General features: G+C 43.6%; 2 protein-coding genes across 5 annotated transcripts; one reads left to right on the top strand and one right to left on the bottom strand.

Annotated features, from left to right (window-relative positions):
* Positions 1-2,879: 2,879 nt before the first annotated feature.
* Positions 2,880-5,564, bottom strand: LOC101777640 (beta-sesquiphellandrene synthase). Its single transcript, XM_004975969.3, has 6 exons — positions 5,037-5,564; positions 4,551-4,920; positions 4,216-4,434; positions 3,969-4,104; positions 3,517-3,768; positions 2,880-3,306 (listed from the first exon to the last, which is right to left on the bottom strand). Exons 1-6 carry the CDS (start codon positions 5,431-5,433, stop codon positions 3,025-3,027), a joined length of 1,656 nt encoding a protein of 551 aa, XP_004976026.1. The 5' UTR covers positions 5,434-5,564; the 3' UTR covers positions 2,880-3,024.
* A 6,196-nt stretch (positions 5,565-11,760) lies between these two features.
* LOC101756034 (pentatricopeptide repeat-containing protein At1g06710, mitochondrial) lies at positions 11,761-17,728 on the top strand. Of its 4 annotated transcripts, none has more exons than XM_012847292.3 (4): positions 11,761-14,788; positions 15,426-15,831; positions 15,981-16,247; positions 17,208-17,728. In XM_012847292.3, exons 1-2 carry the CDS (start codon positions 11,927-11,929, stop codon positions 15,465-15,467), a joined length of 2,904 nt encoding a protein of 967 aa, XP_012702746.1. In that variant the 5' UTR covers positions 11,761-11,926; the 3' UTR covers positions 15,468-15,831; positions 15,981-16,247; positions 17,208-17,728. The 4 variants fall into 4 exon arrangements, with proteins under 4 accessions (XP_012702746.1, XP_004978096.1, XP_012702747.1 ...); XM_004978039.4 differs by having other exon boundaries at positions 16,005-16,247; XM_012847293.3 differs by having other exon boundaries at positions 16,005-16,247; positions 17,211-17,728.
* The last annotated feature ends 224 nt before the right edge of the window (positions 17,729-17,952 follow it).

Here is a 17,952-nt window from a genome sequence, read left to right on the forward strand (position 1 = left end):
GGCTTGGAGACATGGAGAGTGCCTGGCTTTATATAGGGCCAGCTAGCTATAGGCTACAGCTCACCGTACGACGCCCGGCCGGGGGCTGGGTGGCCGGCGGGCCGCACACATGCAAAAGATGCACGGGTCCGAAACTCCGAACGCACATGTCTGACACGAGGCCTGTTAGACCGGCTACTCGTCAACGTCGCTTTGCGCCCTGCCGCCCTCGAATTAGGCAGGAAGATGACGCTACGTATACTGAGGAAACTGAAGAGTAACAAACCAAAACGATTGGTTTCATCAGTTTTAAAAAAATCGGTTATACAAAAATACGTACTGATCGGTTCTACAAAAGTCGAGATTAACGAAATTCGGTCTCGATTAGTTTGTCCGGTCATAATCGATATAACTGAGCCTAGCAGAGAACGTGCAAGGAACCTCATAAATTATATCGACTAAAACGGATTATCATCTGTTGAAAGAACCGACTATCGAAATAATCTCGGTAGTCCACCATATGCATCTCGATCATCGTTCAGGAACAAACCGCATACTATTTTTACATCATGGCATAAGGTTACATATGAGAGCAAATTTTACACCTCGTTTACAAGTCTTAATCATCGTACTAAAATTCAGAAATTATAATTACGACATATAACAACTAGAACATGAGAGTTTTCACCGGAGGTTCTTAACCAACTTAGATGTAGCCTAAGTCTAGGTGGCTATCCTATCATGTTTTTCTTAGATTAAGAGTTACAACGCAGTGGGAAGATAAAGAGTATTAAAGGGGCAACATGATGTCCTTGCCCACAAGACACCACCTGCCTAAGCTTGGAACGACTTCCACTATCCATCCACATTGTAGGCTTTGGCGGGATGAAGGCGGCTATCACTCATAAGAAGGAAAACCGGCAAAACAACGAGAGTACCGTAAGTACATTGTGTACTTGCAGGACTTATCCTAATACTATGAATTTGGTGGATACATGAGGCTAGTCAAATTTTAACATTTAACTATAAAAGTGCGTGCATAGTTTATCAAGTGGATAAGCAAAAGACATAGCATCTACATTTCTATATCAAGCATCAATACAATTGCATAAGTAAAGTGATCATGCAATCATGAGCTCAATATTCCATAAGCTCTTCACGGAACTCTACGTTAAAGTCCAAGTATAGGAGCGTGCTCTTTGGCCAGAAGCGCGGCTATTGCAATAGATTAAAACCCTGTAGGGGTGTACAGGTTTTCCCACACGAGACACAAAAAGACCAACGACCATACTCTCGGCTTAGGATAAGTGTTGATTCATACCCCCGACCGTTCACATACCCACACCCGACGATGAACGAACGGTCAGAAATGTATAGATACACCAGGCACGGCCGATCACACCTCATCCCACTCTGGCTGAATCCAATCAAGGCAAGGTGCGATTTATTCTACTTAGCTTGCCATTCCCACATTAAGCATGCTCACAGGTTGCACACTTCGACGGTACACAAGTTTTTCTGGTATAACGCAAGCGCTGTTCCAATTGTAAAAGTTCATAGGTTTCACAGGCTTGAAATTAGACTAATTGGCTTGTTGAAACCAAAATCTGAAGATATAACATAGTAAGATTACTTACTTTTTAAAGAAATTTACAGCGACACACGACATACTCATACTTTGGAAGTGCTTGGCATTGCTTTTTTCATACAGATAGTTCATCTTTCTTTAATCCAATAATCTAGTTCGAGTCTTCGAAAAAAATAATCTAGTTCGAAAATCTGCTAATCGGCGGATTCGAGGGGGGGAAATGCTAATGAGCTAATGCTAATCCCCAGACTTCAATACACGCAAAGGAGACTAGGAGAGGAAGAAGGAAGGACAAAACCTCGCCGCCGTCTATTTTGCCAAATTTTGTCCTCGCCACCCCGCCGTCCCTCACTGCCCGTCGCGGGCTCTGGCCGCTGGGAACTGGGCGGCTGCGGCGCCTCCTCGCCTGGGGATAGCGGCCGTGGGGGTTCCCTCCGGTCCAGGCGTCGAGCGAGGTCGGGACTCGGGAGCATCCATCATCGTCCGGAGCCTGACCGGCGATGGCCGCACGAGCACAGAGGCGAGGTTATTGTAGATGAGACGGCGCCATGGGCGCAACCAAACCGTGCCGCTCACGTCGGCCAGCGTGGGCGTCAAAAGGAAAACGTTGCGCGCGCGTCAGGTCCGGCGTCTCGAAAGTGAGGTGAAAAGTACACGGTCATAAGTCACTGTACCCTAATTTTCTACCCATACCCTCCCCGTTGGAGGTGGGTGTGAATTTGGGTATGAATTATGGATACCCAGCAACAGGCCTAACCTAGACAAATATATATATATATATATATATATATATATATATATATAGAAAATTATATACCTATTAAAAATGGGGAATGGAGAGGGTACAACTTATCAATTGGATATACATAGTATCTAGTACAAAATTAATTATCCATTGAATATGGGTGAGAATAGGGATGGTGATGATTGGATAATATATATTTGAATTTAGGTATGAATAAGAGTAGCTTTGTCCATACCTGGTAGGCCTAGTTTAGGTACATAAATGATGTATCTAGAAAAGTTAAAATTAATAGTAATTTAGGACGGAGGGAGCAATACGTAGGGAGTACTCTCTAACTTCGATTCGTATACAAGTTGGTCTGCGGTCTCTTGGTGGTTGATAATACACACATGTATCAGCTACTACACATGTAGATCAGGAGCATCGATAATCGCGCTCGCGCAGACGAGAGGAATCTTCGGAGGGCAAATGCTTCTTTATTTGAAACATTGCAGTAACTTTTTTTTACTTAACAACATCTAATAGGTAACAGGATTCACTTTACCAATGCATAAATAAATGCCAACAGAAACAAATGGGGAGGCTATATTAGGAATATTATATCTCAGTTACATAATGCATGCTTGTATGTCGATCACGAGACACCCCGTGTAGTAGTCAAGAATGGCAATTGATCTCTGCATTTATTTTTGACGCTGGATCATCGGCAGGCTCACACGAAATTCACATACAGTGAAGTCATGATATCCTTGAGACTATATGAGAGGGTGTAAGCATCTTCACGCTTGTATATGAAATCCATTGTCCGTGCAAGATTGACCGCCTTCTCCAAAACTGCCATGGGATGTTTCTGGTCAAGGCATTCCTGGACAATATCCATCCATGCTTCTTCGACTGTTTCTCCAAGCTTCTTGTTTGCTTGAGCCACTGTGAACCCGTACTCTTTCATGCAAGTTTGAACCGTGGATACCACATGATCCGAAGTTTGTTCCCGCTTCAAGGAAAAAAGGGTAATTAGAAAGATGTTTTCCTGAAACTATATACCTATGATTCTCATTTTTTTCCTTTTAGTAGTAACAAAAAAATAGAAATTTGCCAAACATTTCGAAGTACATGAAGATATAATATAGATGCACTAATTATATATATGAGACTGGAAGAAAATGACTATGATATTAAAGTTTATATTGGAGCAAGTTGGTACCTCATGTGACACGATGTCATTCATAACGCGCCCGATGATACAGACACCTCTAACAATTTTTGGATAAGTTCTAGTCCACTCAATTGCCTCGCTCGTAGCCACCTCTCCCATTGAAATGAGTGCAAAGGCTGTTATTTGCATACAACCACTGCTAGGCACAGAAAGTTGTAGGTGCTCTTCTACCTTGGTAGGCACATAGCGTTCATCCCTCCATTTCACCTCAGCATTGTAGTTTTTCGCTAGGTCGATTGCCTAAATACACACACACACACACACAATGTTAAAACCCTAATACATGTAGAAGATAGAAGATAGCATGGATATTTGGTGGCATGCACCTGCTTTCTTCTTATACTTTGAAGGCAGGTGCATGTCCGATTCTTTGACCAATTCTTTAATTAGAGCATAAAGTTATTTGGTGGTATACGATCTTTAGTAGAGCATAAAGTTACCAGTTCTTTGACCAATTCAGCGTGCTTGTTGTTCTGAAATTTTAAGTCTTCCTCGATTCCATTTGTACTGCTAAGTGTATTGAGGTAGAACTCCCTCAAGTATGCTGGGAGCTGCTCAGTGGCCTGTTCATCCCACCTGTCGTCGTCAAATTCATGCATATATTGTAAATTTTGTATGATAGTGTAGTACGTAAATCCTGTTAGTCTCAAATTATGTTTTTTTCAAGATGACGAGAGCTAGGCCAACCTTTCCAGGGCTGCAGTGAAGACGTTGCTTTCTTCCGTTGTGCTGTAGTTGTCATAGAAGTCATCAAACAAGGACGCGAGCGTAATCAGCTTCGTCAGCATTATCCGTGAGTACGAGTAATAGGGCTCGTAGCAAACTCCCATCATCCAAAAATGCATCTCCAGCATCCTGTCCCGCGCAAACCCTAGATCTGTCACCGACTGGAAGTTCTTCCACCACCTGCATGCATATATATAAATCATGTATGTCAACTAGTGAATGTGATTAGCACACATTAATTGTGCACAAAATACATAACTACATAAGCATCACTGAGCTATTTTTAATATGGTTACATTGTAAGAGCTTTCAGCTCCTCGCAGTAGATGGTCTGCAAGATGTTGTAGTCCAGCTTGGCGAACTCCAGCAGGGTCTCGTCCCGGGTGGCCTTCTTCTCGTAAACCGAGATGAAACGCCGTGCCTCGACCCTCTCGACCCTCCTGAAACTCGGCGTCTCCAGCGTGTACCTCACCTCTTCCGCCACCTCCGGCTCCAAGCTCTTCATCAGAGACTCGAGCCTGCTCCTGGCGAAAGCGATGGCGCCGTCAAGCACCTCCTCGCCGCGGACCCTGAGGTGCGCCGCATCGAACAGCATCAGCAAGCAGTTCACGTCGTCGTCGCCTGTTGCAAAGTTCCCTTCCTCATCTCTAAACTTAGCAAACACATCTGCATCATATTTGGAATGATCATTAGGTTTTTTAACATCCATAATCAATAATGTTTCATGTTTGTCATTTGTCAATATCAGCATATGTGCGTTTGCTGACATTATATTCGTGTACCTGAGGTGACATTGAACCCGTGCTTCCTGAGCAAGTAGAACCGCAGCGAGGTGAGGTAGAGGTCGCCGCCGCCGTCGTCCTCGTCGGCATCGTGGACGACGGCGCCCAGCAGGCCGTTGATCTCCTCCCCGAAGCGGTAGTCCACCCCGATCCGCTGCAGCGCGTCGACGAGCTCCAGCTTGACGGCCAGGTCGGGGGAGGCGGCGGCGGCCAGCACGGCCCGCCTCAGCTCCTCCTCCTTGGTCCGCGCCTCCTCCATCATGGCCAGGAGCTCCGCCGGCGTGCACGGCTGGTGGCCGAGGAAGAAGTCGCCCCAGGGGCTCGGGTGGTAGGGCCGGGGCTTGTGGCGCTGCTCCGCCTGCACCGCGGTGCCCAAGCTGGCGGCGGCGGGGGCCATGGCAACACCTACGGCTGTCGGCTGGGGCTGATCGGACGCCGCCACACGATATGAGAGCTTGTAGCTTGTTGCTAGAGTTGCTGTCGATGTGCAGCTGATCTTAGCTCGGAAGCAGTGGTGGCTCAGCTCGATCGGTTTCCTGTGTGATGGGAGGCTTGGAGAGTGCCTGGCTTTATATAGGGCGAGCTAGCTATAGATCGCCGCGCCGTACGAGGCCCGGCAGGGGGCTTGCTGGGTGGCCGGCGGGCGCCGCTGCAAAAGATGCGTGGGTCGAAAATCGGGGGAGGAGCCATGCGCGCGTGTACATCGGTGTACTCGTCAACGTCGCTTTGCGCCCTCCCGCCCTCGAAGTAGGCAGGAAGATGACGCTGCGCGCGAGTCGTTGGTCGTTAAGTTCGTCGTCAGTTGCAAGAGCTCTTTTGACGACGCTTTTATCAAAATTGTCGTGAGCATGCTTTGACGCTTTTCATGTGACCGCTGAACATGTTAATTATACAGCGAGATTGTTAGGCCAGTCGTCGATCGAGTATGGTGAGAGACTATACCGGCTTCCGATTCATTTGTTTCGCGAAAATCTTGTAACGTGACATTATTTAAATATTTAAGGTAAAAATGAACTAGAAGCGGAGTGAATTTAGAATTTTTTCTCTTCATCAATTTTGACTTCATTAGTGAAGCTGTTTAGGAGAAGCCTCTAAATTTGGCAGCCACTTACACTGAAGGCAGAGAATTAATTACGAGCTGCCTTCATGAATAAATAATTTCACGTGAATTAAACGTATCTCAATCGGTAAGGTTTCTTATAGTGGAACTTGCTCACGTGTCTTCAAGTCTTCGATTAGGTACGATTGTTCTTTTTTCTAAGATCTATTTTACAAATTAAATGGTGCTATTCTTTTTAGTGATAGGCGATATATTAGTTGACAGCGAGAAATCTATGATGGCTTCATCAATCTTAAAATTTGTCAGTTAAGTCTCAGATATGTTTATAGGGGTAGGGTTACATGCGTGCATTTACTCGGGTAAGTGTGCGTGCATGTATATGTGAGTGTTTGTGTTTATATCGTGTTTTCGAGAAAATTCTCATGATCCGGCCGGGCGTTCACCCTTATTTCCATTCCTCAATTAAAAAGGAAGAAGATGCTTGGTTGTCAGATGTTTCACTCGATTTGATCAGGCTTGGACGTGATGCAAAGAAATTTACTGTGACAGAAGTGAGGATGAAGGCGGGAAATGAGATGTTAGAATGACCCGCCTCCGGGTCAGCAGAGATAAGCTATTACATTAATTTAAATGAGACAGATAAAAAGAAACATGTATTGCAGGTTTATACTTTCATAATTCTTAAGTTTACATAAAAATGTATGTTAATTACATTTGCATAGAGAAAATCTCTAATTAAGAATTTCAAAATAAATGGAAATTGTAGCATGTGATTAACTACTAAAAATGTAAAAGAAAAGTCTTCGATTGCGACGGCAACACCTACGGCTGGCGCTGGTTGGATGACGCACGAGAGCTTGTTGCTAGAGTTTCTTTCGATCTGCAGCTGATCTTGCTCGTAAACAGTGGACGAGAGCTTGTTTTTCTAGAGTTGCGTGCTGTCGATCTGCAGACTGAAAATGATCTTGCTGGCAAGCAGTGGTGGACTGGTGGATTAGCTCGATCGGTTTGCTGTGTGTCCTGTGTGGCTGGTGGCTCAGCTCGGTTTGCTGTGTGATGGGAGACATGCAAAAGATGCACGGGTACGTTGATGTGACTCGATGGCTCGAGCGGTGGGGGGAGAAGCCATGTTCGTTGAGTTTGCGTGCATCGGTGTGTACTCGTCAAAACGGAAGGGTGCTGCGAGTTGTTGTCGATCGATTACCACGGTGTTTGTTCGTGGAATGGAATGAATCGGTCGTACGAAGAATGGGGTCATTCCATCAAATTTGAGGAATGGACTCACAATGCACCACCTTATCTGCTCCTACCGTTTTAAATTATAGATTGTTTTGATTTTTCTATGTTCATAAATGTTTATATGCATCTAGATATATACTACATTTAGGTGTATATAAATATCTATAAATTTAGTTAAGCCAAAACGATTTACAATTTTGAACGGAGAGAATAGAATAGAGTGATTCTTCGAACCAAACACCCTTTAAGCTTGTCATCATCAGTCGCATGACGTTTTTGGACGACGCTTTATCAATATTGTCTTGTGGCATGTACAATACTTTGACGCTTTTACGTGACCGCTGAACATATTAGTCGTGCAGAGCGATTGTTCAGCCGAGCGTCGATCAGAGTATAGCAAGGGATTATACCGTCTCCAGATTTCTTTGTTTTACGGAAATTGAGAATAAACTTAAGGCCAAGTAAAACAAGCATTTTTGGCTTCGCCCAGCTTTGGTTTTCCCTAGTAAAGATGTTTTCGGGAGAACCCTTCCCTAAATTTGGCAACCACTTTTGCTGAATATAAAGAATTAATTACGAGCCGCCTTCATAAATAAATAATCTCATATGAACTTAGCATAGTTAAATTGGTAAGATTTCTCGTAATAGAACCTATCCGTCCGGTTCGAGTTTTTGATTAGGCACATGTGCTTGTATATTTTTATATTTATTTTATGATTTAACCGGTATTATCTTTTTAGTGGTGGGCGATATACTTATCTATATATAACGAGACATCACAACTTAGTCTTGGTTGTGCTAATATGGATACGGCTAATATGATGCACGTGAGCGTCCATTTTGTATTGTGTTTGGAAAAAAATTCTCGTGACCTGGCCGGTCGGTCACCATTTTTTCCAGTCCTCAATTCAAAGGAAGAAGTGCACGGTAGTCAGATGTTTCCCAGTCGATTTGATCAGACTTGGATCCATTGCGAGGAAATTTCCAGAGACGGAACTGCGAATGGAGTCGGATTTTATGCGGCGGTTAGTCCTAGCTGCGTGCGTTGAGAGTTAACACGACTGGACGTTGTGGTAATCACACGTGTGCCAAAGTCGACCTCTTGCATCAATCACATGTGAAGTGGACTTGGCCATTGTTTTCTTCATCATGTGATCACGAAAACGTAGAATTTCCAAACAAAGAGCGCGCACATGGACAGCTTTGTATGTAAATGTCACACGAGACGAGAGTTGGATCAACATTCGAACTTTCGAAGTAGCTGCGTTATTGAAGATCTTGGTTGAACATATAGTACGTTACGCCTGCCTGCCAAGATTCAAAACCACCGGTTCTTTTCCTTCTTGCCAAGACCTTGTTTCAAATAAGGAATTACACATTATCAAACATTAGTGAAAAACTGAATATTGATCCTAATTCTTAATACGGTTGGTTTTTAATCCGGTACTAATGTGAGCATTAGTACCACGTCTAACGGCTAGTCTCCTATGACCCCCTTTAGTACCGGTTGGGAGCTTCACCTGGTACTAATGTGCCCTAAAGTCACCCATTAGTACCGGGTGGAGCTTCCACCCGGTACTAAAGGTTCTCAGGCACATTAGTACCGGGTGGAGACTTCACCCGGTACTAATGGGAGACCTTTAGTACCGGTTGGAACTACCAACGGTACTAAAGGAGCTCCTGTCACCCATCTGCCTTATAATCCATCTCCCCTGTACCCACTCCCGTATCTTCCTCTCTACCCTCTCTCCTCCCTATCTTTCTCTTTGTCCTCTCTCTTTTTCTCAGCACCGCGGCAAGGAGGAGCGACGGGGCCAAGGGCAAGGAGGAGCGGCGGGGCCGGGCAAGGAGCGAAGGTGGGAGGGGGCCGGGTGGTGGGGCTGGGCAAAGGAGGGAGGGCGGTGATTCAAAATTCGGATGGAATCCTTTTCGATTTAGGAACTTTGGTTCTAATTTTCTTTCAAACCATATATGCGTTTTAGAGTCCGTTTGAATCATAATGTTATTTATAATTTATGCAACAAAATAACAAATATGTTTCGAATCTTTTTAGAAATCAACATTTTGAATATATATGTTCAAAATTTTAAATATATGTGTTCAACTTTTCCATACAAAATGTTGAAGTAGTTTATTAGAATTGTTGAACTTAGTTTTATTAAGTGCTAACTCTAGTAATTTAAATTGGTGACTCTATTAGTTTAATATGTTGTAATAAATATTTAGCAAAAACAATAAATCAACCCGTATTAGAAAAAAGGCAAAAAGAAAGAAGCGTACCTGGCACTGGCCTGTCCTTCTGCACGCACGCTGCCGTTGCTATATAGCTTTGGCTCCTGCCACTGCTCACTGCCGTGCTCTGCCTGGTTGTCTAATCGTGATTAGGCGGTGGTGGGCTTTATAGTTAAGTTCTTTATAAAGCTTCCGGAACTCATATAGACACCCTAAAATTTGTGCTTGCGAAAGTCCTGTGATGTTGTGGGGCCGAGTTTTCGGACCGATCTTAGGCTTCCATTTTTTTTAGTTGAAAATAATGAAATTAATTGTGGCCGGTCCAATTTTTTTCAGGCTTAATTTTGGCTGACCACGCCTAGCCCGACAAATAGCGTGGGCGGGCCAGAAGTCACCGGACTCGGGCTGGGCCGGACTAAAAATGCTCATATCTACTTTAGTTTATATTAATGCGATCAACGTAAAGTAGAGAAAAAGGGATAATTCAAACAAACAATGGGCATGACTACAAGCAATAAAATACCAAGAATGAGAACAAATAAGATCCTAATAATTTCAAATATAGCACCAACTGTTAGATTAAGAATATTTGGTACTGGTTTCATATTACATAATTTAAAAAGAATTAGATAAGACTTTTTTATGTTATTTGGTTTATATGGGTACGGATTTTATCATTTTCAAAAACAGCAAACCACCTTTAATTTAAAACCAGCTGAAGGACCAAATTTATCCGGTTTCTACAATTGAATGGTACTTGGTATCAAGTTGGATATTTTTCAATGAAATTTTAAGTACAAGGCATCAATGCCGCTCTTCTAGTAGCCTCATATTTTCGTATCTCCTAGTGGTGGTGAAAAATCAAGGGAGCGAAGCCATCTCGAAATTGCGCCATGGTGCTACCGTGAGAGTCTCACAACTTAGCTAAAACAACTCTATGCTTGAATTATATGTGTCGTGATCTGGAATTCGGAATTCGTATTCGACTAGCATTTCTCATGTACTTTTTAAGTAGCAAAAATATTTCTTTTGATTCTTGCGGAAGCAACTCTTGGCGCCGTATGCGGCTCTTCTTGCTAAGGCTCAAACCATACAAGAATAATTCATTTACCTGTTGCTTCCGAAAAATAGACATACTCACGTGTATATGTATCTGTGTTAGACATTGTGGTTTGTTATCAGTATATACCTGAAAAATAAAAATAACAGAGCTCCCACCACTTGTTTTAAAGTGTTGATGGCTAAAGCCCTAAAGCTTTAAATTAAAAGATAATGAAACTTTTCTAAACAAAATGCTGGAAGTGCTACCTCCTCATTGTTCTCCTGAGTAAAAAAAATACTCATTATTTTCTAATTATTTCCTTTTCCCTTTCCCGTGTCTCTAGTTACAGGGATCCCCTTCGCATTTTTAGGATATCAACGAGTGCCTCAATGGATCTACTTTCTAGTTCTATCTACCTGACATGCAATGGATCCCTGACATGCAATGGATCTACTTTCTATCTATCCCGATATATGCGGCTCACCTATTAGTGGACTAATCAATATTTATCCTTTTCCCTTCTTTTCATTTCCTCTCTCTTCTCTCGGTCCGATAGTGGACGACATGTTATCAAGTGAGACGTGAGATCTTAGCACGGTCCGATAGCGTGGATGGTGGACGTGAGATCTTAGCACGGTCCGATAGTGCACGGCATGTATCCATGCCAGCGCCACGGCTAGTTCCGTTGGGCACCGGACAGCAGGCTACGCGACGCAACTACACGCGCACGACGACATGAGCACAGAGGTAGCTACAGTGAGTCAGGATGACAAGATAGAGACATTCTAACGGTGGGACAAGAGTGGCACAACAGCAATGCGTCATCACCCAACTTCATGGCTACCTCCCGTGGGGCTTGCTGGGATGCCTCTAGGTGCCACGGATCTTACTGAGCTGGGCTATTGAGAAGCGACAGTATGAGAGCGTGCGGGATATCGCAAGGAAGATGTAAAAGACGCGTGAAAGGAGGGATGAAAGGAAGAGAGGGGATTTAGAAAAAAATGATTTGAAGAAAAATAGAAAGTAGTGTTTTTTTCAAAAAAAACCCTGTAACCACCCAAGGATTAAGCGTGCGGGTGGACCCGGCCCTACAACTGGCCTCGCAATGCCATGTCGGCCCCACCTGCAGGACTGTTTCACCAAACTGTCTTACCAAAATACCCTCCCCTTCCCTAGGGTTTATCCCCCTTCTCCGGCACCCAAAACCTCCATGGCCGGAGCTCCAAATTCCGCCGCCACCGCTGCCTCCCCGTTCCCCTCCCCACCCCTACTGCGGACCCTTTCCATACACACCCCGAACGCCGCCGCCGCCGCCTCATGATCCGCCGCCACGCGGCGGCGGCGACAGCCCTTCGCGCCCACCTGCGCCGCGCCTGCTCGTCCCACGCCGCCGACCCCGACGATCAGCTGCTTGGCCTCGTCGAGGCCCCCAAGACGCACCCCAGATCCCGCCTCTCAGCCAAAGACCTCGCCTTTCTTAAGGAGCCCACGCCACCCCTCCCCGCCGCCGCCCTCCCGCCCCCGGAGGCCGTCCTCATCTCCAAGGCGATCAGAGCCTACGCCACCGACTTCGACGGCAGTGCGGAGCGGTTCCTGCGGCGGTACCGGGAATACCTGACCGATGCCGTGGTGGTCGCCGTGCTGCGGTTGGTGCGCGCCCCGGAGATTTGTGTCAGGTTCTTCCTTTGGGCTGAGCGGCAGGTGGGGTACAGCCACACCAGTGCCTGCTACGACGAGCTCGCGGAGGCACTGAGTTTTGAGGACCGTGCTAGGACCGCTGAGAGGCTGCTGAGGGAGATTGGGGAGGATGACCGTGAGGTGCTCGGCAGATTGCTCAATGTGCTTGTGCGGAAATGCTGCCGTCATGGAGCATGGACCGAGGCATTGGAGGAGCTTGGGAGGCTGAAGGATTTTGGGTATAGGCCATTGGGTGCGACCTACAACGCTCTGGTGCAGGTGCTTGCAACAGCAGGGCAGGTGGATATGGGGTTCAGGGTGCAGAAGGAGATGTCTGAATCGGGATTCTGCATGGATAAGTTCACAGTTGGGTGCTTTGCTCAGGCTCTATGCAAAGAGGGGCGATATTCAGATGCTCTTGACATGATAGAGAGGGAGGATTTCAAACTTGACACAGTGTTGTGCACCCAGATGATCAGTGGACTGATGGAAGCCTCCCTTTTTGATGAGGCGATTTCATTCCTCCACAGGATGCGGTGCAACTCATGCATTCCCAATGTCGTCACATACAGGACATTGCTCTCTGGATTTTTGAAAAAGAAGCAGCTTGGCTGGTGCAAAAGGGTAATCAACATGATGATGAAGGAGGGTTGTAATCCAAACCCTTCATTGTTTAATTCACTCGTGCATAGTTATTGCAATGCCGGGGATTACCTATATGCTTATAAACTTTTAAAGAGGATGGCTGCTTGTAGTTGCCCTCCTGGCTATGTCGTATACAATATTTTTATTGGAAGCATCTGTGGTGGGGAGGAATTGCCGAACCCTGAATTGTTGGCTTTGGCAGAGAAAGTTTATGAGGAGATGCTGGCTTCCAGTTGCGTTCTTAATAAGGTTAACACTGCCAATTTTGCTCGATGCCTTTGTGGTGTGGGGAAGTTTGATAAGGCGTTTCAGATCATTAAAGTGATGATGAAAAAAGGTTTTGTACCTGATACAAGCACATACTCTAAGGTGATTGCTTTTTTGTGTCAGGCTATGAAGGTAGAAAAAGCTTTCCTTTTGTTCCAAGAGATGAAGAATGTCGGTGTCAACCCTGATGTTTATACATATACAATTTTGATTGATAGCTTTTGTAAGGCTGGTCTCATTGAACAAGCACAAAGCTGGTATGATGAGATGATGAGTGTGGGCTGCTCCCCAAATGTAGTAACATACACTGCACTGCTTCATGCTTACCTGAAAGCAAAGCAGCTATCTCAAGCTAGTGACTTCTTTCACAGAATGGTTGATGCTGGCTGTCCTCCCAATGCGATCACCTACAGCGCTCTAATTGATGGCCTCTGTAAGGCAGGTGAAATAAAAAAGGCTTGTGAAGTCTATGCCAAATTGATAGGAACTTCTGGCAGTGTAGAATCTGAATTTTACTTTGAAGGCAAGCACACAGATGCCGTTGCTCCAAATGTTGTTACATATGGTGCACTAATAGATGGTTTGTGTAAGGCGCACAAAGTGGTCGATGCTCATGAATTGCTAGATGCTATGTCATTGACTGGGTGCGAGCCAAATCACATTATATATGATGCTTTGATTGATGGATTTTGCAAAGTTGGAAAGATTGATAATGCTCAGGAGGTATTTCTGAGGATGACTAAGTGTGGTTACTTGCCTACCGTGCATACATACACCTCCTTAATTGATGCAATGTTTAAGGGCAAAAGGCTTGATCTAGCCATGAAAGTTCTCTCTCAGATGTTGGAGGGTTCTTGCACTCCTAATGTTGTCACTTACACAGCTATGATCGATGGACTTTGTAGAATAGGTGAAAGTGAAAAGGCCTTAAAGCTGCTGTCAATGATGGAAAAGAAGGGATGCAGCCCAAATGTTGTAACTTACACTGCACTAATAGATGGATTAGGAAAATCTGGTAAAGTTGAAATAGGCCTTCAGCTTTTTACACAAATGAGCACAAAAGGGTGTGCTCCTAACTATGTTACCTACAGAGTACTGATAAACCATTGCTGTGGTGCTGGTCTTTTGGACAAGGCCCATTCACTGCTCACTGAAATGAAGCAAACTTACTGGCCAAAATATTTGCAAGGATACAGCTATGCGGTTCAAGGTTTTAGCAAGAAGTTCATTGCTTCTCTTGGATTGTTGGAGGAGATGGAGTCACATGGCACGGTGCCAATAGCTCCAGTTTATGGGTTGCTCATTGATAATTTCTCTAAGGCTGGCAGACTGGAGAAAGCCTTGGAGTTGCATAAAGAGATGATAGAAGTCTCACCATCACTAAACATAACCAGCAAGGTTGCGTATGCTTCATTAATCCGGGCACTTTGTTTGGCATCTCATCTTGAAGAAGCATTTGAATTATATAGTGAAATGGCGAGAAAAGGTGTTGTGCCAGAGCTAAGTGTCTTTGTTTGCCTTATAAAGGGTCTAGTCAAAGTGAATAAGTGGAATGAAGCCTTGCAGTTGTGTTACAGCATATGTCATGAGGTCAGCCCACTTCGTCAAACCGCTCCAACAAAATAAATCTCTTCATTCTTAGGCAAAAGTTCACATTAACCCCCTGAAAATATCATCTTGTCTAATTAAGGCGTAAAGTTCTATTATATTGATTTGAGCCCCCAGACTGTTTGGGTTTGTCTAATCACACCTTCCCAATTAGTTTGCCTCATGACAAGTTAAGATGGCAGAAAACTTTTGCCATCTGGGATGCCAAACAAGAGACTCATTCAATATGCCTGTATCATATTCGACAATCAATTATTGATAAGCTTATGTTTCAAACCTCACTTCACATGAAAGTGACTCACATTAGCAAATCGAACTGGATTCACTTATAAATAATAATGGCCTGCTTAAATAGCTTTCTGTAGGTGTAGAGGTAGCTCCTGATGATGCAGCATATGGGCATAACTGTCCTAGTTGTAGTCCTCATATTTTCCTCACTGTGGCTCCAAATAAAATTGTATAAATAATAGTGTAACTTTAAGCAGCTTCTGTTGTTTGGCATTAATTGCATCATCACATTTCTAGCCGCACTAATTTGTGACCTACTTTTGCCTTTTAATTTTCATGCTGTGTGTCATATTCTCTTTCTGGATGTTACTAATATTGGCTATTGGATCAGGGTGTAAACTGGCAGGACAACAACTCTTTTGATGGAGGATAGAGCTGTGTTGCCTTACTTGTCTTACTCCAAGTGACAGCATTGTTCCTAAGAGCTTATTTTCAATGGGGCATTTTGGTCCCATGATTTAGTTCTCTTTCAACAGTATTCTAAATAAATACCTGAACGCTAAACATTCCCCCATGGAGCCATCAATTCTGATCATTGGAAGATCGCAGTTGGATGTGGTGACCTAGGAGAAAAAGAGCCGAGGATGAAAATGTGCAAAGAGAACAGAGGACTCAGAAGCAGTACATGATGACTGAATTGATTCTTAAAACTGTTTGTGGGCATATATGGCCTTTCTGGATGCTGAAGGATAAGGTGAAGACCTTCAAAACATTGTACATAGTGAAGCTGCACTCATGTAAGAATAACTTTACTCCGTAACTGAAGTGAATCTACAAAGCTGTTTGCTGCTTATCATCATATTTGTGCTCTCATACAATGCAAATTATCAAATTCCTTGTCATTTCAGTACTGCACGTCATTTACATTTCCTTTTTGATCCTTTAGGTTTCTCTTTTTTATATGGTATAGGCCTAGCTGGTTCATCTTCACCTCGACAGAGGATCATCTCAATGGTTACCAAGATGATGGTTACATAAAATCTGCAATGTGCAGTGAAGGCAACTTCTGAAGTTCATACTTCACAATTCTCTATCCACCAATTCGAAATACATCCTTCTGCTTCCTTCGAATGCTGCTCTCATGATAGAGCAATAAAGATATTATGTAACTACAAAGGCATACTCAAATACATTGATGTTTCACTGTACAAATGTAAGAATTATTTCAAATTAAACTTTATTTATTTTAATTGTTAATATGTGATAATATCCTATCATAGCAAAACATTTAAACTGTTTTTGTCAGATCATAAAAATCTTTCGCCTCTTTTTATGTTTCCAGTTTATATACTTATTGATTCCCAGCATGTTCCAGACTTCTAGCTTGTTTTTGTATTTCTTTATTCAATAATGTGAAGATAATGCCCTTACAGTAGTTGTATTTAGCCCTTCAACTTTGCAAACAGAGTTTCTTTTCAGGTTACTCTTTTGACTAAGCATATTCTGAATTGGATTGCTGTGGCGGTGCCTCAACATTACCTTTTGTAGAGGTTCTTGTTAGCATGTGCATATTATGGCCGGCCCTTTGGGCCTTCCTGGTCGTGCGCCTCCCTCTCCAGGGACATATAGATGGATGGTTTAGATTAAGCAAGGATCCCCTCTGATTGGTGCTGATTCTATAAACCAAACACTAGGACCTCCTTGCCTATATATGTACTCGAGCTTTGCCTCTCCAATCAATCCAGGAAGCATCTGATGAGTAGTTGTGGCCTATGCCAGGAAGCATCACTTTAAATACCCAGAGCATACCAAGCCACATTCTTTCCTGATTACCTTGACTTCCTTGCATTTATTTGCTCATATATATTGTATGTGCTACTGTTTGCATTTGAATGCACCACCTTTTCTAGATGCTGCCACAATGCCTAACCCAATAATAGATCAGTTCATTGGTTTATGTTGCACTGATATTTGAAACTTTGAAAATGTTCCAGACTTCTTTTAAATTCTAAGGCAAGTGAGTATTGTATTCGGTATTTCTTTTTTGGCTCGATTCTGCATCAATTATTTTGCGCACTAGATGAAAACATAGGAAAATGTTGCACAAGGCTTTTCCAGAAAGAAATTTTGTTTCCCTACAGAACCTTTTAACCTTTTTGCTATGAATTTGCAGCAGTGACTGAAGAAATGAAGAGATTCTAAGGAATGCAGGGCTCTTCATACCATTGATTAGCCAGGGCGCTGCCTTTTGAATTGGTAAAGTAGTGATTGGTAGTCGCATCATATCTGAATGCTTCTGGCATTCTGTTACATGTGCTTTCTTACATGTAATTTCCAATAAACATTGTATCTTTAGTAGATGCTCTAAATGGCATAAGTTTCTGACCGACGTCATGCCACTGCCCACTGGATGGTTTGAATCCTTTGCTGCCAGGATTGCTGGTGTGCTGTTTCATGCCTACTGGATGCATTTTGGTGAACTGTTTATATTTTATGAAAAGGGAAGATTAATTATTAGTCGAGTGTTGCCACTTCTTTCATTGGTTTGTGAAGGCTGTGAAGCAGATTTGTGGGGCTCATACGGTTATCATGGAGAGTTGCAGAGCATAGAAAGAAAGTTGATCATGGTGCAGATGTGATGATTTGTTCTTTTTGAATAAATCCGAGGTCTCATGGACGATTTACTTTTGGACACGTCACGAGTTTGTGTTATTTCTGGGTGCTATTTTTGTTCTCTTTTGACTCATGATCCTTATAATTGATGACGACGTTGAAATTTCAGACTAGCGACTAGTCTTTACTGGCCCCAATGCTGAGTATCAGACTGTTTGTTAGTGTCTTAGTGACGAATCACGGACACATTGCCGGGAACTTTGTTCAGCGCATCTATGCTGTTCGTGTTTGTATATTTGGATATG

Source organism: Setaria italica, chromosome VII (genome assembly GCF_000263155.2).
Source record: "Setaria italica strain Yugu1 chromosome VII, Setaria_italica_v2.0, whole genome shotgun sequence".
NCBI classification, from domain to species: domain Eukaryota; kingdom Viridiplantae; phylum Streptophyta; class Magnoliopsida; order Poales; family Poaceae; genus Setaria; species Setaria italica.

Bases quoted from the DNA above. Each gene is read 5' to 3' on its own strand.
- LOC101777640 (XM_004975969.3), bottom strand. From the start codon at position 5,433: ATGGCCCCCGCCGCCGCCAGCTTGGGCACCGCGGTGCAGGCGGAGCAG. The intron at 4,921-5,036 runs GTACACGAATAT...AATATGATGCAG, and splicing joins CGGGTTCAATGTCACCTCAG to ATGTGTTTGCTAAGTTTAGA. The intron at 4,435-4,550 runs GTAACCATATTA...ATATGCATGCAG, and splicing joins GAGCTGAAAGCTCTTACAAT to GTGGTGGAAGAACTTCCAGT.
- LOC101756034 (XM_012847292.3), top strand. From the start codon at position 11,927: ATGATCCGCCGCCACGCGGCGGCGGCGACAGCCCTTCGCGCCCACCTG. The intron at 14,789-15,425 runs GTCAGCCCACTT...CTATTGGATCAG, and splicing joins GTTACAGCATATGTCATGAG to GGTGTAAACTGGCAGGACAA.